At 46.5% G+C, this 26111-nt stretch overlaps 1 protein-coding gene across 2 annotated transcripts in view; it reads left to right on the top strand.

Moving 5' to 3' along the window:
* Positions 1 to 11663: 11663 nt before the first annotated feature.
* STUM (stum, mechanosensory transduction mediator homolog) overlaps positions 11664 to 26111 on the top strand; it is a 58831-nt gene continuing 44383 nt past the window's right edge. For both annotated transcript variants that reach the window (XM_068538518.1, XM_068538519.1), the window contains exon 1: positions 11664 to 11871. In XM_068538518.1, coding sequence (XP_068394619.1) covers positions 11664 to 11871 — 208 coding nt within the window. The remainder of the gene's footprint in view (positions 11872 to 26111) is intronic.

Genomic DNA, 26111 nt, shown 5'->3' with positions numbered 1-26111 from the left:
TCTTACCTCAAGGGGGACCCAGTCCCATTTTAAGTGGTTTCACCTGATTAAGTCAGGCCCACCCAGAACAATTTCCATTTAAATTAACTCAAAATCAACTGAGTTGGGACCTTACTGCCATCTGCAAAATCCCTTCACCTTTACGATATGCCACTGGCTAGAATAAGTCACAGTTCCCACCCAGGCTCAAAGGGTGTGAACAGCAGGGGGTAGGAATCATGGAGGCCACCCTGGAGTGTGTCCCACACACCCCCTTTTAGAAACCCCAGGCTCCAGGGCCCTAATCCATGACCTTGCTTGCTGAGACCCACATACTCTCCCCATCCTCACTCCCCAACCAACCCCATGCCCAACTCCAGACCCGCTCTTCTCAGCTGATAATCAGAGACTCAGCCTTCCATCTTACCCCAACGCAACTTTTCTCCCTGCTGTCCAACAAGGCCGACATGATCAGATCAAAGAAGTAAGTCTCCCAAAGAGGACTCAATGCATTTTCTTTGTCTGGGGCCTCTGCCTTATCCCAAATAAGTGACCAGTGTTGGATGTTTTAGGGATTCGGGACTAATTTGTGGTAAAGATGGTTTACTGAGATGCTGGGAAGGTCACTCTTTATTACTCTGCTTAGATAACCACGTAGTTTGCTACTTTATAGGGTCATCTCTTATAGGGTTCTAGGGTCATGCCTCCCTCCTCCCACCACCCCAGAGGACAACTGGCCTAGTAAATCACCTGGACTTTGTGTGCTTGTATCTGGCAAATGGGATGACTAGAGCTCCTGGTACCAATGGAATTGTCCTGGTCGCCTCTAGAAAGTGTCAATAATGATAATGGTAATTGAGCACTTGCCACGTGCCAGGCGTCGTGCTCAGCACTCTCTATGCAGCCCTCAGGGCAACGTTATGAGGTGGGCACTATTATTGGCCCCATTTGCAAGTGTGGAAACAGAGTCTCTGAGAGTCTGTCCCTTGCCCCAGCTTGCACAGTTGCTGAGTGACAGAAGTAGGATTGCACCCCCTGGAATGTCTGACTCCAGAGCCCATGCAACGGCCTCTCGTGAGCCCGAGCGTATACCCTTGTGTCCTGGGTATTGAGCGTGCATGTGCACACCTCCCAGGGCACGGCCCCCTGGGGCTCTCTGAGGCTCCCTCGGGACCCTGGGCGAGTGGGGGTGGGGATGGGGTGCAGGCCTGAGAGGCCTCCTTCAGCCCCTCTGAAGCCCCTCTGACATCAGTGCTGGGTGGTTACCGGAGAGACAAACCAACCTACGCCCAGGGACTAAGGGCCGACAGAGCCCAGTCTGTGGTGCCTGCCAGAACAACAGAGCTTCGTGTCCCCAGGCGTCATCACAGGAAGCAAGAGACCAGGCACCTGTGCAAAAGCAGCCTGGGACCCAGGGAGGGGCCCCCGGAAGGCGGAAAGAGGGACCAGGAAGCAGGAGCCAGCCAGGCTGCTGGTGAGTGGCCGCAGGGCTAGGCCTCCCAGTTTAGGGCCAGAGGGAGTTCAGCTGATGGGCTCGGAACCAGGTCAGTAAGAAGACACTGGGTCTCTGCTATGACCCACCTTCAGTGATCTGAGGGTGTCCAGGGCTGACAGCGCCTGCCTGCTATGTTGGCTGGGCTTTGTGGTTGCCTTTCTCTGTTTTGTTTTCTAGTCTGTTACTCTCTCAGTTAAATGCCAGGGTTGTGAGTGTAATGGCACACGATCCACCCTTGTGCCCTGGTTCAGATCACCTTTAAGGTGAAAGGCAAGCTCCCTCTGTCTCTGTCTCTGTCTTGCCTTTCCTCTCCCATACCCTCCTCTCTCTTTTCTTCTCTCTCATCTTGGCTATTTCTCTTTTGATTCCTCCTGGTTTCTCTCACCCTCTAGCGAGTCATCAGTTCTAGGACTCCCACTGTTTCCGAAAAGACATCAGTGAATTGGGGAATATCTGGGACAGCCGGATAATAAAAATTGCATGTGGAGATATATGAACTGATTGGCACCTGAATGAGTAGGCGAACTCAATTCACATTGATCGAACACCCGGGATGTGCCAGCCGCTGTGCTCAGGCCGGTGCGGGAGGGTATTGCAGGGAAGAGGAGTTGCCGGTGTGGGCGTGAAGGCCACAGAAGCCCAAGCCAGATGGTAAGGAGTCTCCGTAGGAGGGCGGGAAGAAAGGTCAGCATCCCGGCCTGGACGAAGCACACTTGCTCCAACCCCACTTGGCTTCCTGGAGAGAAAGGAGATGCAGATTGATTTTCAGTTTCCAAGGCATCTTCCCCAGCTGTCCTTCTTAGCACCCCTGCCCCCATCTTTGGTCCCCACAGTTTTCAGCGCATCTTCACCCTCTGGCCTTCTTAGCACCCCTCTCCATCTTTGGTCCCCCCCAAAGGCTCACTGCTGCCTGCCGTCCCCTTCTGTTTCTGTCAGAAACAGCCAAAATCAAGTGCAGAGTTTCCAGACCACTTAGGGGACTGACACTTCTCAGAAAGTCCCACTCCCTCCCACTTCTGTACCCCAGTGGAGGGAGAGAAACCCCAGGAAACCAAAGGAGGGAGAAATTACCCAAGACCCAGAGGAGGAGGGGTATTTGTGAACGGGAGGATGAGAGCTCTGGAAGATTCTTGCCTATCTTGGAGACCCCCTTTTTCTGTGACCTTTAGGATCTTGACCTCCAGCCTGAGGTCAGAGGTCTGGTCTGGCCCCCATAGCCTCAGCTTTGGGGACAGGTGGGGAGGGGCACAGCAGCGAGCCAGGCCATCTGCGGTCAGGCCCGGGCCGGACAGGCCACAGGAGAGAAGACATAAGGTGTCTGAGGTCACCCCATTTTTTCTGTCAGTCAATTTGATTCATTGCTCAGCTCCTCAGCTGTAATTACAGGGAAACGCAAACCTAATCCCTACCAGGTTTTCTCAGGAGAGCTGATTTATAGGTTGATTACAACTTAATAGGTTTATTAGAAGCTGAGTGGAAGCAGTGAGTAATCGGCTGAGTGAGGTCATCCTTGTTACATTGGGAGACAGAAAAGAAGAATAAAAGCCCAAAAACCGGGAGAGGAAGGGAGAGGGTTAGGATGTGAGGAGAGAGACAGGCAGTGGAGAGAATCCAAGGACAAGGAGAGATGGGCCTGGGCCGGGGAGAGAGGAAGAAACAGGTGGAATTTAGTGAACGGGAGAGAAAGCTTGCGGGACCCATCTAGTCCAGCTCATCACTGAACTTTTCTGAGTCACACTGTCTTCATCTGTCACATGGGCACAATTACTACCTCCCTCACTAGGTGGCTGTGATGGTAAAATGAGACTGTGTATGTGAAATTGGGGAGCATGGGGCCTGCTGCATAGAAGGGGGTGCAGCGGGGAGTGGGGTAGAAAGAAGAGGGAGGAAATAGGAAAGTAGGAAGATAGAGAACAGAGAGAAAGGTTACAAGAAAGAAAACTTGGCAGAAATGGATTCCAGGGCTACCCACATAACTGCCATGGAAGAGATTGCTACGTGCCCCCAACATCTATGCTCCCTTTCTCCCATAGGAATAAACTTTTTTAAAAAATTAATTAATTATTTATTTTTGGCTGCATTGGGTCTTCGTTGCTGCGTGGGGGCTTTTTCTAGTTGCGGCGAGAAGTGGGGGCTATTCTTCGTTGCGGTGCACGGGCTTCTCATTGGGTGGATTCTCTTGTTGTGGAACACAGGCTCTAGGCATGCGGGCTTCAGTAGTTGCAGCACGTGGGCTCAGTAGTTGTGGCTCGTGGGCTCTAGAGTGCAGGCTCAGTAGTTGTGGCACACGGGCTTAGTTGCTCCACGGCATGTGGGATCTTCCCAGATCAGGGATCGAACCCGTGTCCCCTGCATTGGCAGGCGGCTTCTAAACCACTGCACCACCAGGGAAGTCCAGGAATAAACTTTTAATTTTTCACCAGAATAAAGTTTCCCAGCTTCCCTTGTAGTTAGGTGAGGCCATGAGACAAAATGGGGCCAATGGATGAAGTGGAAGGGATTGATGCAGGCCTAGGTGATGCCTTTAAAAGGAGCTGCGATGCTTCCTCTTTCCCCCTTCCCCCGGCTGGGGCACCATTCTCAACCATGTGGACCAGGAAACACCCTCGCAGTGGCAGAGCGTCAAGATGGAAGGAACCTGGGTCCCTAACTCTGTGGACACCACATGAGCATAACCGGTCTTGATGACTTTGGGGAATTGAGCTACTTTACTGACATGGAATTTTATAAAAGAGAGAAATAAACTAATATCTTGGTTAAGCCACTCGGTGTTGCACCTTTTTAACACGCAGCTCAATCCTATTCTAATTCAGTGCTGTCCAATCAAATTTTCTGCAATGAGGAAAATGTTCTCTAGTTGCACCAGCCAATATGGTAGCCATGAGCCACAGGTGGACATTTAGCACTTGAAATATGGCTAGTGCAGCTGAGGAACTGAAGTTTAAGTTTTGCTGAATTTTAATGAACTTTAGGTAGCCACAGGTAGCTACAGCTCCCATATTGAGCCGCTTGATAGCTGCTACGTGTCCCAGGCAGGCTCTAGGCTGCTCAGTCTCTCTGGAGACAACACTTTTACCCTTTCAACTACTTCCCCATATAGAGAAGAGGTCCCCGGGGTAGGGTCCTCTCTGCCTCTGGTGGTTCTGAATTTGGCCCACGCTTCAGCGTGCCAGAGTCCAGGAGTGCTTGGCTCTTAAGAAACTGCAAATCTGCCTGCTTTTAGATCAGAAAGGGCTTTGCTAGCTCTCCTGGTCTCTCTCTTAACAGCATTCCATATTTTTCTTAGTAATTGCAGCCTGACCAACTTTAGAAAACTGTAAAACTGTTTGCACAAGAAGTAGGACTTGGCCAGATAAAGCTCTGGCTGAGGGTCTGCTGAGGACTCTTAAAGAGATAGCAGTCTCCCCCGCCCCCCCCCCCCCAGGCCTTGCTCGTCGCCTTAACGTGTTTTTCTCAGGTCATCAAGACTCTAAATTCAGTGTGATAATAATTCTTCCCTTGATCCTTAAATACTGTGCAGAGCAAGGAGCAATATTGTTTAACAGTAACTCTGGGTCCCAGGTCCTTCTTCCCCTGGGGTGGAGATGCTATGTCCAAGCTCACCTTCCCACTTGGGGGATAGGTAACTGCTGCTAAGCTTCACCCTTCCCTGTGAGGGGCGACTTCCTATAAGCACTAGGTTTCCAAATTCTGTAAACAGTTAGTGTCCAAATCTAGACAGCCTGGTCTGATTATGGCCAAGGTTTCTACCATGCTTACCTATTAAATAAAAAAAAGAATACCCACAAAGGGGAGCACCCCTCCACTAGAACAGGGACCCACACTGAGTCCAGTAGAACACTCTGGCTCCGGCATGGGAAGATGGGAGAGTGGGGGGCCCGGGCCTCTACTTCTCTGTTTGATCTTGGCCTTATAAACATTCCCTTTCTCTCATTATGTTCCTCTGCAAACCTTATACTATTATGGCTTTGGGGGAGGCGTAGGGAGGGCAAATGTCACTTTAGGAAGGAAGATGAGAAGTTCCATCCACAGAGGAAGCAGGGAAGTGATCCACCTGATCCCAAGACCTGAAATAATACTACTGTTCTAATTTATGATCTAAATCCACATTCCTGGTCTTTTAGTGTGAGAAGGTTGGGCATGAAAATTTCTATTCAACAAATGGATAAATGGAGGCACAGAGAGATGACTTGCTCTGACTGAGATCACACAGTTGGGTGGAAGTGCAGATGTGAAGAGAAACCAGGTTGGGCTCTGTCTTTAACACCACACTTCACATGAGTGTGTTGTGTCTGGGAGAGGCAACCAGAAGATGTGTCAGTGGAAGTCAGCATGTGGATGGAAGTCTGAACACATGACTCATGTAGATCAAGATCAGTGACTTAGAAGGCTCATCACCAAGAAGCCCACTAACAGTCTTTGCAGTAGACTGTGGTCACTACAGCTATGTTTGTCTAGCATACATCCCCAGACACCTGTTCTGGTTACAGTAGCACCTCTTTTTTGGGGGGTGCTTCTACCCACTCCTTGAGGTTTGATGGGGGCTGTCAACCACAGAATCCCACTCATGACAAGCCTGGTCAAACTTAACATAGTATTCTGGCAAAAGTGATTGATCCAAAATGTGGACCAGTCAGAACCCCTTCTCTGTGGGAAAGAAAGAAGTCTCTTTCTGCTTGGTTTGGTTGGGAAGATGTGAACCTAGGGTTCAGAGGCCATCTTCCTCACCACATGGGGAGAACCAGTGTACAGAATGAACAGAGTGAAGCCACTACACAGAGAGGGAAGCAGAGCTGAGAGATGGAGAGAGAGAGAGAGAGGAAAAAAAAGAGAGAGAGAGAGGGGAATTGATTCGATGACTCATTGTCATAGTTTGAGCCCTTCTCTGGACTTCCCAGCCATGTGAGCCCATTGTATCAGTTGGGATTCAATCAGAGAAGTAGATCCAGCAGAATCACAGATGATTGACAGATAGATAAGGATACAGATATGGATTTATTACAAGGGATTGGCTTGCACCACTGTGGGGGCTGGCTAAGCAAATCTGAGGTCCAGGCAGACAGGGAGAGAAGATCACAAGCAAGCGGGAAGCCCCTGGTAAGAGTTGAAACTTGACGTTCACAGGTTTTGGTCACAAAGGAAGATGTAGAAGGAAGGGAAAGCAACTGCTGACCTAACAGTCTCTTGGAGTTGCTCCCTCAGAGAAGGCCTAAGCCTGTTTTTAAAAGCACTTCTAACTGATTAGGTCAGGCCCAGCCAGGACACTCATAAATTAACTTAAGGTTGGCTGATTAGGGACTTCAATCACATATGCAGAATTGCTTCGCCACAACACCTAGATTAGTATTTGATTAAATGCCTCAGAGGAGGTGCACGTATGGTATAAAGTGACCACGGCCTCCATCTGTCCTTCAGCTCTTGAGAGCAATCATCATCTGTAGCCCATGCTAAATGGAAACAAATTAGAAAGGGAATTCTGGGAACTGTAATTCAGCTTTGCCACGTTCATACGTCAAAAACCATCACATCCATAAATTCCTTTTTTCCCTCTAAGCTAAATTGGAGTTGGGTTTTTCTATCACTTGGGGTGAAAAGGCTCCTGACTCAGTTCCCCTTTATTGAGTATCTTGCACATATTTTCTCCCTTACTCCCGACACATACACAAATGAGATAAGTATTATTTACAGTTTTGGAAACTGAGGCTCAGAGAAGTTAAGAAATTGCTTAAATACAGGGAGCTCCAAATAAAGTCTGTCTTTCTACTGCCAAGGCTACGATGTAGTCTTTTCCAAAAGGAGCAATCCTGGTTGATATATGAATTCCTTGTACAGTTTGGAAGCTGACTTAAGCAAAAAAAAATTTTTCAGCTAAAAAGAGGTTCAAAGCTGAGGTACTTTATTCAGCTGATGACAGAACAAGGGCAAACAACAGATTTTATCTTCATGACCCAATGCATGGCCTAGATGTATTTGGCTGATGTAATCAACTGTTTGATTTGTTTCCTCTGCTGTATTTGTGTCTGATTTCGGGGGGAGATTATTTTTTAAGGTTTCAACTTTTTTGGAGACCTCTTACTACCTGAAGTAGCTTAGATCTTAAACTCACCTTCAAACATCAGTCATGGTCACAATGTCAAATAGATATAAAGGGATTAAGAAAAAAGAGAAAGCACAAATGACCAATATCAGGACTGAAAGAGGAGACATCACTACAGATTTCACAGACATTAAAAAGATAATAAAAGGATATTATGAATAATTTTATGCTAACAAATTCAACAATTTAGGTGAAATGGGACAAATTCCTTGAAAATGGACACAGTAGGTGAGACTTTTGAGCTGGGATTCCAGTGAGCTGAACCTCCTAACAGCCAAATCCAATAGGCACTTTCGGGGTCTTACTCCATCTTTCTATGGCATTTGACACGGCTGACCTCTCCTCCTTAAAAATCTTCCTCTTTGGCTCCCATGAAACACTCTTAGTGTTTCTCCTTTAAAACCTCCTTCTCCCTCCTCCTTTCTTTCTGCTTAGTTTCAGTAGCCTCTGGTGAGTTTCCTGGAAACTCTAGTCTTCTTATTCCACATTTGCGTTACTCCACAGGGCTTTAAGTATTATTTGTATGCTGATGGCTCCAAAATCTGCAGCCCAAATAGCTTTACTGAGACTCACACTGACTAATTGACAGTCAAGACAGCTGGTTATATAATCAACAAGTGCCCACCACCCCTTGGCTGTCCTCAGTCCCTCAAACTCAGCTTTTCCGCTTTGTCTGCTAATAATATCATTATTATTTGTTCATTTGGGAACTATCCCTTCCCTATTCCCCATCCATGGAGGTCAGGGAGAGTCCTCCCTCTCATGAGCCCTAAGTTTACACTGTCAACTGAAGAACAAAAACAAACAAACAAACAAAAAACCCCACAAAAAATGCACAACCTAAAAGTTGTTGGTTATGTTTTATTAGGGGACCTTACTGATGACTATAGCCTCGGAAATAGCCTCTCAGATAGTTCTGAAGGACTCTTTTAAAGAGGTAAGGGAGGAGCTGGGATGTATAGGAATTTTCGTTGAAAAACAAACAAACATGTAGTCCAGCATCAAAAGATTACTGCTACTCACAAAAAACAGACATCTCAAGTTAATAATTTTAGTGCTTTTCTATGTCTGGGAAGTTGCAAGAGTCTGGGCTCATTGAAATTATACCTTTGATATGCATCTTAACTACCTAGGGCCAGTATCCCGTTTCCCTCCATCCTGAATTCCCCTCAGGGCGCACCGTCAGGGTGGCTGCAGTAACAGATGGCTTGATGGAGGGTAACATTCATTGTTTACTGATATAATGGCAACCTTTTTTTTTCTGTCTACAACCCCCTTGAATCCATCCTCCACACTGTTGACTGAGTGGTCCTTCCCCCAAACCGTATCTCATTAGGGTAGTTTTAAAACCAGGGCTCAAATTCTTTGACATTACTCCATTGAGAGGTATGGTGTCCTCCATTTGAATCTAAGCAGGTTTGTGACTGCTTCGACCAACAGAGCCCACAGAACTGACACTGTGTGACTTCTGAGGTTAGGGCAGAAGGTCCACACAGCTTCCACTGGTCCTGCAGTGCCCCCTCTGGGGAAGTTTCTCCCAGAACCCAGCCACCACATTGTGAAAAGTCCACGTCACGTGGAACGGCCATGTGTAGATGCTCTACGGAACAGTCCCAGCTGAGCCAGCTGTCAAGTTATCCCAGTCAAGGTATCAGAGTTGAGAATCCTTTTGGAAGTGGATCCTCTAGCCACAGCTGTTCCAGCTGCCACCGTTTGAGTCCTCTCAGCTCCAGACGTAATAAAGCAAAGAAGGCCTGTCTGAGCTGTGCTCTGTCCAATTTCCTGATCCACAGAATTTGGGATCATAACAAAATAGCTGTGTCTGGGGGTAGTTTGTTACATAGTAATAGTGACTGGAATATTCAGGTCATGCCACATCCCTGCTTAAAATGTTGCAGTGATTCCATATAATCCAAATTCCTTTGCCAGTCATTACTTGGTTCCTGCCCACCCCACCAGAGCCATCTTTAGCCCCTGCCCATACCAGCCTTAGTCCTGCCACACTTGAATTCCTGAAATGTTCCTACTTTTCTAGGTTTCCATGCCTTCATACGTGCTGTTGCTCTGCCTAGGTGTCTTTCTGACATCCATTCTAGATATTAAGCAAATCATCTAGAAAACTGGAGGATGCAAATCCATTTCCTTCCCTGAAATCGTTTTAGTGGCCCTAAAACCATTCAGGTGCTTTGCAAAAGAATGTTCAAAGAATGTTTACTTAACCTCTCTGTACTCCAATTTTCCCATTGGTAAAATGGGGTAATAAATAATACTTACTTCACAGAGTGTGGTAAGGATTAAATGAGTTAAAATGTGTAAAGGGCTTAGTGCCCGGCAGAGTGCTTGGATAAATAAATGTTTGTTTAAAATAAAATAAATCTCCTGCAAGTAGTTAGTAGCTGGTTTCACAGGTGGTTCCATGTTTTCTCAGCACCTTCAGCTTATCCAGCTACAGCATTCATCACCGTCTGTAATTCTGTCGCTTGCGGTTGTTAGTATCTATCAGTTCATCTATTAGACTCTTGAAGTCAGGGGGTGGGTTTTACTCCTTTCCCTCTCCCCAGAATCCAAGTCATATTAGGTCTTCAATAAGTAAGTATTAAACTGAATATTGCTTTGATTTTACAATCACAGTAACTCAAGCCCATAAGAGGTTAAATGAGTTCTTTTAAGTCATACAGGTAATTAGCGGCCGAATAGAGACAAACATTTCGGTCCTGTTCACTTCTGACTGCCAGCCCTAACTAGTTACTATGTGTGTGCTCGCCGGTATCACCACTACCCCCTGCTGACCACCTGCTTTTAAAATTATTTTATTCGGATACCCATAAAAGAATACCCATGGTTCTTTTTAGCATCCTTCCTCGGAGTCCCTGGGCTGTTTGGGGATTATTCAATCACCATTTTTCCTGGAGAAAGAGGGTTACTGAAAAGGAAGGGGATTTATGCAGACAATTTGCTGAACATCTGGATAATTCTGATGCCTTGAATCCCTCCCTAACATAAGAGGCGGTTGCTTTCGTTCATTTTTTCCAGGTGTGGAGGTGAAGGCGGCCGTTATTCAGGAGATCTGATTAAATATGGGGCCTCCTGCTGCCTTCTTGGACACGGCCCGGCCACATCCTTCTGCTTCTACCAGCTGCTGCATTATCAACAGCAGACGGCGCTGTGTCTTCGCTGGCTTTTTAAACACCAGGTCCAGCTCACAGAAGCCCCAGGTTTCTCCCAGAACTGTTCAGGGGATGGTCCCCAACACCGCCCCCCACCACACACACCCACTTCCAAGCAACAGGCTCATTTCTTTTTGCTTTTCCCATCTCGTGTGTGTGTGTGTGTGTGTGTGTGTGTGTATGTGTATGTAAGGAAGGGTCCCATTTAAACTAGTCTCATGGAGACCTGTTTGAAAAGCTGCGTCTCCTGCTTTCAGCTCGATTATCGATCCTAAAATCGCTTTTTCTCTGACTCAAGTCCATTTAAATCAGAACGAATTTAAAGCGTACTAGGCACCAGGCGCGGCGCGTTCCTTGCCTCCATCTCCCTAGCGTTAAATGCATCCTCCGGAGTAAAGGACTCAGCCTCGAAGCCTTTCCCCGCCTTGCCAGCCGAGCGCACACGCCCAATTCGCGGTGTCCTTGGCTGAGGTTCCCGCCCGGTTCACCTGTCTGGGGAGTGAGACGTGTGTCCATTCCTCCCAATACCTGGACACCAGCTCCCTCTGCGTTCCTCTTCTACTTTCTTCCCTCCTCCCTGATTTGTAAGCGGTATTTTGGGGGGGTGGGGGCAGCGGAGGGGAGGGCGGGGAAGGGGCCTCGCGGGGAGGGGCGTCGGAGCGCTGTCACCGAGTGTCACGCCGCCCTCCCCGCCCCTCCGCCGGGGGTGTGGGAGCGCAGCGAAGCGCGCGGCAGAGGGCCGGGCGCTTGGGGACGCGGGAGTGCGGGGTTCTGGGCGAGCCGCGCGGCACACCGAGCACGCTGGACGCCTGAGCTCGGCGCGGAGCCCGGAGCCCGGAGCCCGGAGCCGGCCGCCACCCGCCTCCTGTGCCCTGGGCGGCAGTCCCGGCCGCGGCAGCCCGGCTCCCGGGGAGCGCGCCCCGCCATGGAGCCTTCGCACAAAGACGCCGAGACGGCGGCAGCGGCGGCGGCGGTGGCTGCGGCGGCGGCGGCGGACCGGGGGACGTCCTCGTCCAGCGGGGTGGTGGTGCAGGTCCGCGAGAAGAAGGGCCCCCTGCGCGCCGCCATCCCCTACATGCCCTTCCCCGTGGCCGTCATCTGTCTCTTCCTCAACACTTTCGTGCCGGGACTGGGTAAGACGCGGCGGCCGCGACCCCTGCGCCCCGGGCACCGGCGCGGGAGGGCGGCAGGGGAGGCGCCGAGGAGGGACCCTCGGGCGGCGCCCACGGGCGGCACGTGCTGCGCCGGCGCTCCCAGCGCCCTCTGGCAGGTGGCAGAAGCGCCTGGAGTGGGCGCCCGGAGGGAGGCGCGGCGAAGGGCTCCTGACACACCTTTCACCTTCTCCGACCTGGGAGCCAGGTGATCCGGGCCCAAAGAGCCAGAAACTTTGCCGGGAATGTTGGATCCCGCGGGCGGCGGCCCGGGTGGCTCTCTCGGCCCCCGGCTAGGTTCCCCTCCAGGCGCCCCCAAATCCTGTCTTTTCCCTCCGCCGCGCGCACCCCCCTACGAGCTCCTCTCTCGGAGGGGCGCGGGCCCCCAGCCGGAAAAGCGTTGGGGCCGCGGGTGGGGGTGGCCAAGGTCCCGGGCATTCGAGAAGTCGGCCGAGCTGGGGAAAAAAGGGGCGAGCCCGGATAGAAGGCTCCCCGCAGCCCCGCCTGCGTTCGCGCGGTGCTGGGCGTGTGTGGGCAGAGAGCTCTTCAGCCAGAGTCTCCTCCACCTCCTTCCCGAGTGCCCGCGATTCCGCCGGCAGCCCCGCAGGACGCCGAGGGGAAGGGGGATGATTCTGTTAGTTTAGGTGCCTGTGGGTTTGAACCGCACTTGGCCAGGAGTGACCCCATAACTCCATCCCATCACTTCCGTTCCTGAGAAAGTGGAGAGCGCGGCTGTAATTCGGTGTCAGACTTTGGCTGCCTGCAGGGTCCTTGATGCAGTGTCCCAAATTTTAAAACAGACGCCCATCACAGAGATAGGAGTGCCGAAGAGGGCCTAAAGGGAGGAAATGCTAGGTTTTCTTGACCCTCCCTCTCCTAACCTCACCCCCAAATCTGTCTGCACGCCCTGCCCCCACTCCCAGCTTGCCAGCTTGGCACCGGCTGTTCTTCCGTGCTAAGAGCACCCCACCCCCCAATTCCGTGCGGGACTGGAGAGGCAGGCACCTCTGTGCCCAGGAGAAAGCTTGCCGCTGTAAGGCTCCAAGTTCCCAAGAACAGAGGTCAGCTAGAAGTGGTTTTCTGTTTTGCTTTGGCCTTTCTCACGGCCCCGCTCTCAGCCAGCTCTGCAGGGTCCTCTGCAGCGCTGATAGCGAAGATCACACCCACCCACGCAGGTCGCGTTCACTTTCCCCTTCGTGCTCACCTTTCTGCCCCCTGGGGGGAGGTGGGGGGCTGTGGCCAGAGCAGCGTATCTGTCTGAGCAGGAAGTTAGGTGGTCTTTAGTTGGGCGTCCGCCTTGTTGGTGCCTTCAGCAGGCTGGCTGGTGTCAGGGCGGCTCTCTTCGCACATTTAGACACGGTGGGGACGCAGCCGACGTTAATTTAAGTTGTCAGAAATCCCCACCTGCTGGAGTAAAAACACACTGCCTGTCCGTCTCTCTGGGGATGTGAAGATCATGAGCAGGGATGTGTCTCGATTCCACTTTTCTTAAAGTGGTGAAGTAAATGCCACCTTATGGTCTTTGAGGAAGGAAGCACATTGGGGCCTGGTGGGAGGAGCTCCGTCAAGTCTCTGCTGGCTGAGGCCACAGCCCCTGTGCACCTGCACCTGCCCTCCTGGGTCTGCCTCACTAGGTCCCTTTCCCACCCTTAGCCCTGCTGCCACGCCCCCTGCCCTTCTGCCCCCCTGCCCTGGGCATCCAGCTCTTCCCTCTTTACACTTCCCTTTGTTAGATCCGAATCCTATGGGATTTTTGTAAGAAACCTTTCTAAGAAGCTAGAAGAAAATAAAGAGGAAAAAAAGCAAACTACAAAAGTAATAAAACAGGCTGAGATGAGCCATGGGTATACAGACTTAGGAATTTTCAATGACGAAATCCAGGCATTTTATCGTTTTGTTTTAACTGTCATTGTACAGTGGACTGAGTGCACAGGCCCCGGCCCCTCTCCACCCTGAAGGGGGTTCCAGATCCTTGTTGGTGTTTCATATCTGTGAGTCAGGGATGCCTGTCTCTCCAGGTTGCTGGGAGGATGAAATGAGATTACGTAAAGCTCAGAGTCTGGCCATTAGAGAGTGTTCTGGAGACCGTGGGTCCCTGTTGCTCTTTGCCCTTCTACAGAGCTGAGTGCTGCTCCCATCTCTGGTATGTGGGGCCACCCCCGGGACCTTTCTTCTGAGTACTTATTGATCTCTCTGTTCCCCTCGACCTGCAGTAGAGTCCTGGACGACAAAGCAGCACAGGCAAAACTTGCAGGCTTTTTTTTTTTTTTTTTTTGCACTGCCCCCTCCCCAGTGGTTTGAATGGTCCCAGCTCTCAGAAATTTTTCCCTCAACCCAGATCCACCTCTCCAGGTCCTCCTGGCTTATCTGATGCTCTGCAAAAACTGAGTATTCATGTCTAGCTCTGCCCTTTGAGGAAGCGAAGCTTCTTTTAATGCATTCACTCATTCATTCGACAAACACAGAGCACCAACCACATAGCCGGCACTGGGGATGTGACGATGAATAAATCAGTCAAGATGTCATAGATAGTTGAGGGAAATGGATGCAAACTTTGTTTAAATTTGAAAGTGCTATGATGGCAGCAGGAAGAGTATTTGAGCAGTAAGTGATTCTTCCAGGGTTGGGGTGGGTGTTCAGAGAAAGCCTCCCAGAGGGAGTAGTATTGGGTTAGACTTTGCTGAGAGTATCCATCACGAGGCCCCAAGCACTTGCCATCCTCACTTCACTCCCACTCTCTGGAAACTGGTCACAGCATTGGCCCAAAGAGCTCTTCTTTTTTCTGGAAGCATCCTCACCTGCAAGTCCTCTCCTCATTTGCAGATTGGATGAGAGTGCCAGTGTTGGGCTGAATGAAGGCACGGTTTTTCTCTGGTAGAGTGTCTCAGGTCCATCCAGTCTGCAGGACCTGCCATGGAGAAGCCCAGTCCTTACAATTCCCTGGTGCCTTCTCCACCCAAGCAGCAGTGCTGTTGGGATAACATACATAAGAGGGGTGTTTCCTTTCCTGGGGAGTGGATGGGAAGGAGAAGTCATTTATGATCGCTCTGACTCCTCATTGGAACGATACAAAATAAATTTGAAAAATGGATGATGGTAATTTCCTATTCAGTGAAAGTCTACTAATAAAGACCATGGACCTTCATAGTCCAGCTGGTAGGGCATTTATAAGTATACACAATTACTCATACATGTAATGGAATTTCACTGTTATGCCCCCAAATGGCCAGAGGGTTTATCTATTGGTTAGGATCCAAATTATGCTTTCATATTTGAAAACTGTATCTATCTTGATTGACTTGGTGAAATGAAAATGTTGATAACTCAGATAGTGGCAGGGAAAGTTGGACAGAGGAGAACTTCCATTGACTGTTAACCATTCCATCAGATTAATGTTGGATATTAATCTACTGTTGAATATTCATAAATATTTAATCTATCCCTAATATATTGCCTACTCTTTGACACTCAGCTAAGGTCTTGCTTCCCTGGTCAGAGCACCACAGGCTGGCTCAGCTTCTCTCTCTCTTTCCTTTAAGCCTGAGCCTCTAGTTGATGACGAATCATTCCCTACCCTGTGGCATCTTTTGTATTGTTGCCTTTTTATTATTGTTTCAAGAGTTTATTATTTGTCTATCTAGATAGATTGTAAGTTCCTTGACAGCAGGAACCATTTAAAGTTTCTCCTTGATATACTATCAATATGCTATTTATGGAATGCACACTGACCAGAATTTTACTCCTTGAATAGGCATTAGAGATCATCTCGCCCAATGCCTTTATTTTATATAGAAGTGAGGCAGGCCAGAGGATGAAAGGACCAAGGAAGTTCACATCCTACTCAACCTTTTTAAGGAAGTCATTTGAGGGTGTATTTCAGCAAAACAAGAGAGTAAACCAAGAAAGAAGATATGAGATCCAGGGAATAATGTATCCAATTCAGGGCAGACATGAAAAGCAACGCAGGATAAAATTGTTCAGCAACCCTGGAGAGCAGTCAGTCTTCATTAGAGTGGGAGGGTAGAAGGCTCCAGGAAAGAGGTTTCTGAGGATGATGTGAGAAGGGGACATTCCACAGAGTAGAGAATATTATTGGTATACTGCAAGAGATTAAAGTTGTGATACAAAACAGAAGGCAAGCAAGAAAAACAGAAGGCAATTAGTAACTGCAGTAAAGACAAAAGGCCATGCAAAAGCATTAATATCCTCAAATGAAGCAACCTACCCAATTATATCAGGAGGCCAGTAGGCTTCAAAAAGAATAGAAGATTCCAAACAATAAATGAGAAAGAATTTGAGGATACTAGGGATATGATGTAGAAAGCACATGTTTCTTCTACCAACAATAAAAAAGAGAGGTAATAACAACTTCAGGAAAAACAACAACAAAAAATTATTAAAGGTATATAGCTCAAATAAGAAGCAAATCAAAATGTGGCCTGATTTTAAGCAAGTGGTGGAATGTAAGGAAAGCTCTTTTAAGTGCATAGAATCTGTCATTGGAACAGTGGTGCACTGTATGGGCTCTTAGCTTCCCTTTGATTCTGTAGTGAAGAATATTTGCTTAGTCATAATGATATGAATGCTTCTCAGTTTTTTGGGTTTTTTTCCACATCTTTATTGGAGTATAAATGCTTTACAATGTTGTGTTAGTTTCTGCTGTACAACTAAGTGAATCAGCTATATGTATACATATATCCCCATAACCCCTCCCTCTTGAACCTCCCTCCCACCTTCCCTATCCCATCCCTCTAGGTGGTCACAAAGCACAGAGCTGATCTCCCTGTGCTATGCAGCAGCTTTCCACTAGCCATCCATTTCACATTTGGTAATGTTTATATGTCAATGCTACTCTCTCACTTCATCTCAGTTTCCCCTTCCCCCTTGTGCCTTCAAGTCTGCTCTCTACGTCTGCGTCTTTATTCCTGCCCAGCCACTAGGTTCATCAGTACTGTTTTTTTAGATTCCGTATATATGCATTAGCATATGGTATTTGTTTTTCTCTTTCTGACTTACTTCATTCTGTATGACAGATGCTAGGTCCATCCACCTCACTACAAATAACTCAATTTCATTCCTTTTTATGGCTGAGTAATATTCCATTGTATATATGTGCCACACTTCTTTATCCAGTCATCTGTTGATGGACATTTAGGTTGCTTCCATGTCCTGGCTATTGTAAATAGTGCTGCAATGAACATTGGGGTGCATGTCTCTTTTTGAATGATGGTTTTCTCAGGGTATATGCCCAGTAGTGGGATTGCTGGGTCATATGGTAGTTCTATTTTTAGTTTTCTAAGGAACCTCCATACTATTCTCCATAGTGGCTGTATCAATTTACATTCCCACCAACAGTGCAGCAGGGTTCCCTTTTCTCCACACCCTCTCCAGCATTTATTGTTCATAGATTTTTGACGATGGCCATTCTGACCGGTGTGAGGTGATACCTCATTGTGGTGTTGATTTGCATTTCTCTAATAATTAGTGATGTTGAGCATCTTTTCATGCATTTGTTGGCCATCTGTAGGTCTTCTCTGGAGAAATGTCTATTTAGGTCTTTTGCCCATTTTTGGACTGGGCTGTTTGTTTCTGTGATATTGAGCTGCATGAGCTGCTTGTATATTTTGGAGATTAATCATTTGTCAGCTGCTTCATTTGCAGATATTTTCTGCCATTCTGAGTGTTGTCTTTTTGTCTTATTTATGGTTTCCCTTGCTGTGCAAAAGCTTCTAAGTTTCATTAGGTCCCATTTGTTTATTTTTGTTTTTATTTCCCTTACTCTAGGAGGTGGGTCAAAAAGGATCTTACTGTGACTTATGTCATAGAGTGTTCTGCCTATGGTTTCCTCTAAGAGTTTTATAGTGTCTAGCCTTACACTTAGGTCTTTAATCCATTTTGAGTTTATTTTTGTGTATGGTGTTAGGGTGTGTTCTAATTTCATTCTTTTACATGTAGCTGTCCATTTTTCCCAGCACCACTTATTGAAGAGGATGTCTTTTCTCCATTGTATATTCTTGCCTCCTTTATCAAAGATAAGGTGACCATATGTGCGTGGGTTTATCTCTAGGCTTTCTATCTTGTTCCATTGATCTATATTTCTGTTTTTGTGCCCGTACCATACTGTCTTGATTACTGTAGTTTTGTAGTATAGTCTGAAGTCAGGGAGCCTGATTCCTCCAGCTCTGTTTTTCTTTCTCAAGATTGCTTTGGCTATTCGGGGTGTTTTGTGCTTTCATACAAATTGTAAAACATTTTTTTTTAATTAATTAATTTTTATTTTTATTTATTTTTGGCTGCGTTGGGTCTTCATTGCCATGCATGGGCTTTCTCTAGTTGCAGCAAGTGGGGACTACTCTTCATTTTGGTGTGTGGGCTTCTCATCGTGGTGGCTTCTCGTTGTGGAGCATGGGCTCTAGGCACGCGGGCTTCAGTAGTTGTGGCACGTGGGCTCAGTAGTTGTGGCTTGCAGGCTCTAGAGCACAGGCTCAGTAGTTGTGGTGCACGGGCTTAGTTGCTCCATGGCATGTGGGATCTTCCCAGACCAGGGCTCGAACCCGTGTCCCCTGTATTGGCAGGCGGATTCTCAATCACTGTGCCACCAGGGAAGCCCACAAATTGTAAAATTTCTTGTTCTAGTTCTGTGAAAAATGGCTTTGGTAATTTGATGGGGATTGCATTGAACCTGTAGATTGCTTTGGGTAGTATAGTCATTTTCACAATATTGATTCTTCCAATCCAGGAACATGGTATATCTCTCCCTCTGTTTATGTTACCTTTGATTTCTTTCATCAGTGTTTTATAGTTTTCTGTGTACAGGTCTTTTGCCTCCTTGGGTAGGTTTATTCCTAGGTATTTTATTCTTTTTGTTGTGATGGTAAATGGGATTGTTTCCTTAATTTCTCTTTCTGATCTTTCATTGTTAGTGTATAGGAATGCAAGAGATTTCTGTTCATTAATTTTGTATCCTGCAACCTTACCAAATTCATTGATTAATTCTAGTAGTTTTCTGGTGGCATCTTTAGGATTTTCTATGTATAGTATCATGTCATTGGCAAACAGTGACAGTTTTACTTCTTCTTTTCCAATTTGTATTCCTTTTATTTCTTTTTCTTCTCTGATTGCTGTGGCTAGGATTTCCAATACTATGTTGAATAACAGTGGCGAGAGTGGACATCCTTGTCTTGTTCCTGATCTTAAAGGAAATGCTTTCAGTTTTTCACCATTGAGAATGATGTTTGGTGTGGGTTTGTAGTATATGGCTTTTATTATGTTGAGGTAGGTTCCCTCTATGCCCACTTTCTGGAGAGTTTTTATCATAAATGGGTGTTGAATTTTGTCAAAAGCTTTTTCTGCATCTGTTGAGATGACAGAGATGACATATGGTTTTTATTCTTTAATTTGTTAATATGGTGTATCACATTGATTGTTTTGCGTATATTGAAGAATCCTTGCATCCCTGGGATAAATCCCACTTGGTCATGGTGTATCATCCTTTTAATGTACTGTTGGATTCTGTTTGCTAGTATTTTGTTGAGGATTTTTGCGTCTGTGTTTATCAGTCGTATTGGTCTATGATTTTCTTTTTTTGTGATATCTTTGTCTGGTTTTGGTATCAGTGTGATGGTAGCCTTGTAGAACGACTTTGGGAGAATTCCTCCCTCCACAATTTTTTGGAAGAGTTTGAGAAGGATAAGTGTCACTCTTCTCTAAAAGTTTGATAGGATTCACCTGTGAAGCCATCTGGTCCTGGACTTTTGTTTGTTGGAAGATTTTTAATTACAGTTTCAATTTCATTACCTGTGATTGGTCTGTTTATATTTTCTAATTCTTCCTGTTTCAATTTTGGAAGGTTGTACTTTTCCAAGAATTTGTCCATTTCTTTCAGGTTGTCCATTTTATTGGCACTTTATAGTTGCTTGTAGTAGTCTCTTATGATCTTTTGTATTTCTGTGGTGTCAGTTGTAATCTCTCCTTTTTCATTTCTAATTTTATTGATTTGCATCCTCCCCCTTTTTTTCTTGATGAGTCTGGCTAAAGGTTTATCAATTCTGTTTATCTTCTCAAAGAACCAGCTCTTAGTTTTATTGATCTTTGCTATTTTCTTTGTTTCTATTTCATTTATTTCTACTCTGATCTTTATGTTTTCTTTCCTTCCACTAATTTTGGGTTTTCTTTGTTCTTCTTTTTCTAGTGGCTTTAGGTGTAAGGTTAGATTGTTTATTTGAGATTTTTCTTGTTTCTTGAGGTGAGCTTGAATTGCTATGAACTTCCCTCTTAGAACTGCTTTTGCTGCGTCCCATAGGTTTTGGATCATCGTGTTTTTGTCGTCATCTCTTTCTAGGAATTTTTTGATTTCCTCTTTGATTTCTTCAGTGATCTCTTGGTTATTTAGCAGTGCACTGTTTAGCCTCCATGTATTTGTGTTTTTTCCTGTTTTTTTCCTGTAATTGATTTCTAGTCTCATAGCATTGTGGTCGGAAAAGATGTCTGATACAATTTCAAGTTTCTTAAATTTTCCAAGGTTTGATTTGTGACCCAAAATGTGATCTACTCTGGAGAACTTTCTGTGTGCACTTGAGAAGAAAGTGTATTCTTCCACTTTCAGGTGGAATGTCCTAAAAATCTCAATTAAGTCTATCTGGTCTATTGTGTCATTTAAAGCTTGTGTTTCCTTATTTATTTTCTGTCTAGATGACCTGTCTATTGGTGTAAGTGGGGTGTTAAAGTCCCCCAGTATTATTGTCTTACTATCGATTTCTCCTTTTATGGCTGTTAGCATTTGCCTTATGTATTGAGCTGGTCCTATGTTGGATGCATAAAAATTTATAATTGTTATGTTTTCTTCTTGGATAGATCCCTTGATCATTATGCAGTGTCCTTCCTTATCTCTTGTAACAGTCTTTATTTTAAAGTCTATTTTATCTGATATGAGTATTGCTACTCCAGCTTTCTTGTGATTTTGATTTGCATGGATATCTTTTTCCATCCTCTCACTTTCAGTCTGTATGCCTCCCTAGGTCTGAAGTGCGTCTCTTGTGGACAGTATATATAAGGGTCTTGTTTTTGTATCCATTCAGCCAGTCTATGTCTTTTGGTTGGAGCATTTAATCCATTGACATTCAAGGTGATTATCAATATGTATGTTCCTATTACCATTTTCTTAATTGATTTCGGTTTGTTTTTGTGGGTCCTTTTCGTCTCTGGTGTTTCTCGCTTCGAGAAGTTCCTTTAGCATTTGCTGTAAAGCTGGTTTGGTGGTGCTGAATTCTCATAGCTTTTGCTTGTCTGTAAAGCTTTTGATTTCTCCATTGAATCTGAATGAGATCCTTGCTGGGTAGAGTAATCTTGGTTGTAGGTTTTTGCCTTTCATCACTTTAAATATGTCCTGCCACTCCCTTCAGGCTTGCAGAGTTTCTGCTGAAAGATCAGCTGTTAACCTTATGGGGATTCCCTTGTGTGTTGTTTGTTACTTTTCCCTTGCTACTTTTAATATTTTTTCTTTGTATTTAATTTTTGATAGTTTGATTAATATGTGTCTCAGCATGTTTCTCTTTCAGTTTATCCTGTATGGGACTCTTTGCGCTTTCTGGATTTGATTGACTATTTCCTCTCCCATGTTAGGGAAGTTTTTGACTATAATCTCTTCAAATATTTTCTCAGACCCTTTCTTTTTCTCTTCTTCTTCTGAGACCCCTATAATTCGAATGTTGGTGTGTTTAATGTTGTCCCAGAGCTCTCTGAGACTGTCCCCAATTCTTTTCATTCTTTTTTCTTTATTCTGCTCACTGGCAGTTATTTCCACCATTTTATCTTCCAGCTCACTTATCCGTTCTTCTGCCTTGGTTTCTGCTATTGATTCCTTCCAGAGTATTTTTAATTTCAGTTATTGTGTTGTTCATCACTGTTTGTTTGCTCTTTAGTTCTTCTAGATCCATGTTGAATGTTTCTTGTATTTTCTCCATTCTGTTTCTGAGATTTTGGATCATCTTTACTATCATTACTCTGAATCCTTTTTCAGGTAGGTTGGCTATTTTGTCTTCATTTATTTGGTCTTGTAGGTTTTTACCTTGCATCTTCATCTGTAACATTTTTTTGTCGTTTCTATTTTTTTTTTTTTTGGATGGGTGTGGCTGTATTCCTGTCTTACTGGTTGTTTGGCCTGAGGCGTCCAGCACTGGAGTTTGCAGGCAGTTGGATAGAGCTGGATCTTGGTGCTGAGAAGAGGACCTCCAGGAGGCCTCACTCTGATTAATATTCCCTGGGGTCTGAGGTTCTCTGTTAGTCCAGTGGTTTGGACTTGGAGCTCCCACCACAGGAGTTCAGGCCTGACCTCCGGCCTGGGAACCAAGATCCCGCAAGCTGAGTGGTGTGGCAAAAAAAAAAAAAAAAAAAATAGGAGCAATACAATAACAAAGAATAAAAAACAAAATAGAAAGATAAAAAATATATTAGGAAAAATAAAAATATAATTGAAACAACTGCAACAAGGTAAAATAAAACCACAACAGAAAAAAAAAAAAAAAGCCTTGGCTGTGGAGGCAGAGTTTAGGCGGGGGTGGAACTTAGGCAGGGGCGGGGTTTAGGGTGGGGCGGGACCTAGGTGGGTGGGGGGGTGGCGTTTGAGTCTGGGGCGGGGCATCTGCTTAGGATGTGACCAGAAGGGGAGAGGCAGCACATGGAAAGGAGGGCCTCTGGAGTGTGGAGCTCCAGAGTTTGGAGGCAAGGCCCTGGGTGAGGGTGTGTGGGTGGGGTTTAGGCCCAGCACGATGGAGGGGGTCTCTGAGTGTAGAGGTGGGGCCCTGGGTGGGGGTGTAGGGGCGGGGCTTGGGCCCTGCACGGGAGGAGGTAGGCTCCGAGTGCAGAGGATTGGCCCAGGAACCCAACAGGCTCCCTGGTGCCCAAGTGTACAGGGAAAGCACTGGCCACTTTCCCTTCTGTTCCTTCATGCCCCCCTCCCATGGTCTCCCCCAGGGTCTCCTCTGTCCCTGCTGGACCCCTAACAGTGGGTGGGTCCCGCTGGGTGTAGGAACTCCTCCCCTCCCCCAGCCACCCCTCAGGGGTGCCGGTCCTGGAGGTCCAGCCTGTACTTTTGCTCCCCCTTCCCTCCCTCCCACTCCCTCAGGACCTGCACAGCTGGAGGGGGCCTAGGTGGGCAGAGGATCAGGCCTGGGATCTCAGCAGTTTCCTGGGGGTCCAAGTGGGCAGGGGAAACCTGGCTACACTCCCTTTTGATCCTTCACCCTCCCAATGGTCCCCCAATTTTCCCTTCGGATGTGGGATCCCTTCTCCTCCCCCAGCCGCCCCTCAGGGACACCAGTTCCGTCTGGCCTCCACTACTCCTCCCCCTTCACTCCCCCCCATGCCCCACGGCCTACCCGCTCACTGGGGGTTCCTCCCGTCCCCTTAGGTGTCTGTGGTTCCCCACCAGTGCCTGGTAGGTGCCCTAGTTGTGCGGAGACCCGAATTCCACGTTCTCCTAGTCCGCCATCTTGACTCCGCCCTCCTCAGTGGTTTTCAGCTTTTAAAACCAACCACAGGCAAAGCACTGAAGAGTACTTAATAATAGCTATAAAGGAGTGTGAAAGATTTTTTTTACCTTGGCAATATAAAATTTAAAAAAAAAACAGCTTGTAGAAGTTGGCAGGTAGATTGTGATAGATTAAATTATTGTTCCCACTTATCCACTGAAAGATGGTGGCACATCTCCACTTAATGCCCTGTGGCTTGCCACGATTCCTGTGGGAGGGGACTACTTCGTTTCCTGCCCATCGATATCAGGCTTGGCCATGTGACTTGCTTTGGCCAGTTGAGTGAGTGGAAGTGACATATGCCATGCCTGAGCAGACATTTTCAGAGGTATTGTGAGGTTCTGCCATTGTTCTTTTCCCTCTCTCATGAGAATGGCAGGTCTCAGATGGGGGCTGCTCTTCAACCTGGCTCCCAGAATAAAGAGGATATCAGAAGCAAGGCATGACATGTCACGTGAGTGAGTAATAAGCCTGAGTTCCTGAGATTTTTCTGTTGTTGTGTTAGTGTTGTTATTGTCCCAACACAACCTACCAAAGCTGACTAATGTGTGGAGGGTAGAGATGTTAATACCCTCCTCATGTGGAGTGGGTGATGAAGACATACTGTCTGTAGTTGCTAGACCAAGAAATAAAGACTACCAAGGAAATCAACAGATGCACTGAAATACAGTAATGATGTTTTGGGACAATGGGATAATGTGGGAACAAGAGTAGAAGGGAGATGAGGAATGGTTAAGTAAGCTAACTCTTATGTATCATAGCAGAAAGTCAATAAATGATGTCTAAAGTTGATAAAACAAAAAAAGCAATATAAGCATACTCTGGAGATTAGGAAAACACCAGAAGAATTCCCACTCTTTCAGACATCTCAATTTTCCTTTGTCTAGTGACTCATTATTAGCACATATACATACTGAAATTGTCTCCCATCATTTTGAAATAGGATCTCTTGATCCCACACCCACCTCTGCCCATTGCCCATCTCTCTGTTCCCCTTTGTGGCTCAATTCCCTGAAAGAGTTGTCTAGATTTGTTGTCATCAATCCCTCTTCCCTCATTTTCTCTTGAACACACTCTAAGCATGTTTTTACCTCCATCAGTCACCTGAATTGTACTTATCAGTATCACCAGTCTCCTCCAGATTTTCTGAATCCAGTGGTCAATTCTGCCTTCACCTTCCCGGACCTCTCAGTCGCATTGGACACAATTGCTCACTCCCTCCTCCAAACACTGTCTTCACTCGGCTTCTGGAACACCACCCTCTCCTAGTTTTCTTTATACCTCGTGACTCCTTCTCTGTTTCCTTTGCTCATCTCATCAACTTCTAAACTTGGGAGTTCCCCAGGGCACTTGATCTTCTTGATCTTGATCTTCTCTTTGATCTTGATCTCTTTTCTGCCTACACTCAACCCCCGATGTTCATGCTGAGTCTCCTGGCTTTACATTGCATCCTTGCGATGATGACTCCCAGATCCAGATCTCCAGCTCAGACCTCTCCCCTGACCTTCGGAGTTTTATATCCAACTGACTTCTCAATATCTCCCCTTGGAAAGCAAAAGGCATCATAGACTTAACTTACCCAAAACCAAACTTCTGATTTTCTTCCCCAAACTTACTTCTCCCTCGTCTTTCCCCATCTCAGCAAATGGCATCCTTCCAGTAGCTCAGGCCAAAAGCTGGGATTCATCCTTGACTCCTTTTTCTCACACCCCACGCCCAGTCTGTCAGGAAACACTTGGCTCTGCTTTCGTAATGTAGTCAGTATCTGACCACTTCTCATCATCTTGTGTCTACTTCACTGGTCCAAGCCTCCATCTTCTCCAGAGTGCAGTGGCCTCTTAAAGGGCTGCTTGCCCTTACTGACCTCCCTTATAGCCTGTCCTCAACGTGGCCATAAGAGGGATCCTGTTAAAACACAAGTGAATCAGATAATGTTACTTTTGGGCTGGAAACCCTCCAATGGCTCTCATGTCACTCAAGTAAAAGCTCAAGTCCTCATGATGACCCACGTGGCCCTAGGCCAGAGCTGTTAAAAAGAAATATAACATGAGCCACAGGTGTAATCTTAAAATTTCTAGTACCTATATTATAAAAAAAGTAAAAAGGAACAGGTGAAATTAACTTTATTAGTATATTGTACTTAACCCAGTATATCCAAAATTTCATCATTCAATGCTTTTTTTTTTTGCTGCGTTGGGTCTTCGTTGCTGCACGCGGGCTTTCTCTAGTTGCGGCGAGTGGAGGCTACACTTGGTTGCGGTGTACGGGCTTCTCGTTGCAGTGGCTTCTCTTGTTACAGAGCATAGGTTCTAGGCGCACGGGCTTCAGTAGCTGTGGTATGTGGGCTCAGTAGTTGTGGCTCGCGGGCTTAGTTGCTCCGCGGCATGTAGGATCTTCCTGGACCAGGGCTCGGACCCATGTCCCCTGCATTGGCAGGTAGATTCTTAACCACTGCACCACCAGGAAAGCCCTCAATGCATTTCAATATGAGAAATTTATTTTCTCACAGTTCTGGAGGCTGGAAGTCCAAGATCAAGGTATTAGCAGGGTTGGTTTCTCCTGAGTTCTCTCTCCTTGGCTTGTAGACAACCACTTTCCCCCATGTGTCTTTACATGGTCTTCTGTCTGTGTGTCTCTGTGTCCAGATCTCCTCTTCTTATAAGGACATCAGTCATATGGGGTTAAGGCCCATCC

The sequence above is a fragment of the Eschrichtius robustus genome, chromosome 3, assembly GCF_028021215.1.
Source record: "Eschrichtius robustus isolate mEscRob2 chromosome 3, mEscRob2.pri, whole genome shotgun sequence".
Taxonomy (NCBI): Eukaryota; Metazoa; Chordata; class Mammalia; order Artiodactyla; family Eschrichtiidae; genus Eschrichtius; species Eschrichtius robustus.
This window is presented reverse-complemented; position numbering and strand designations above follow the sequence as displayed.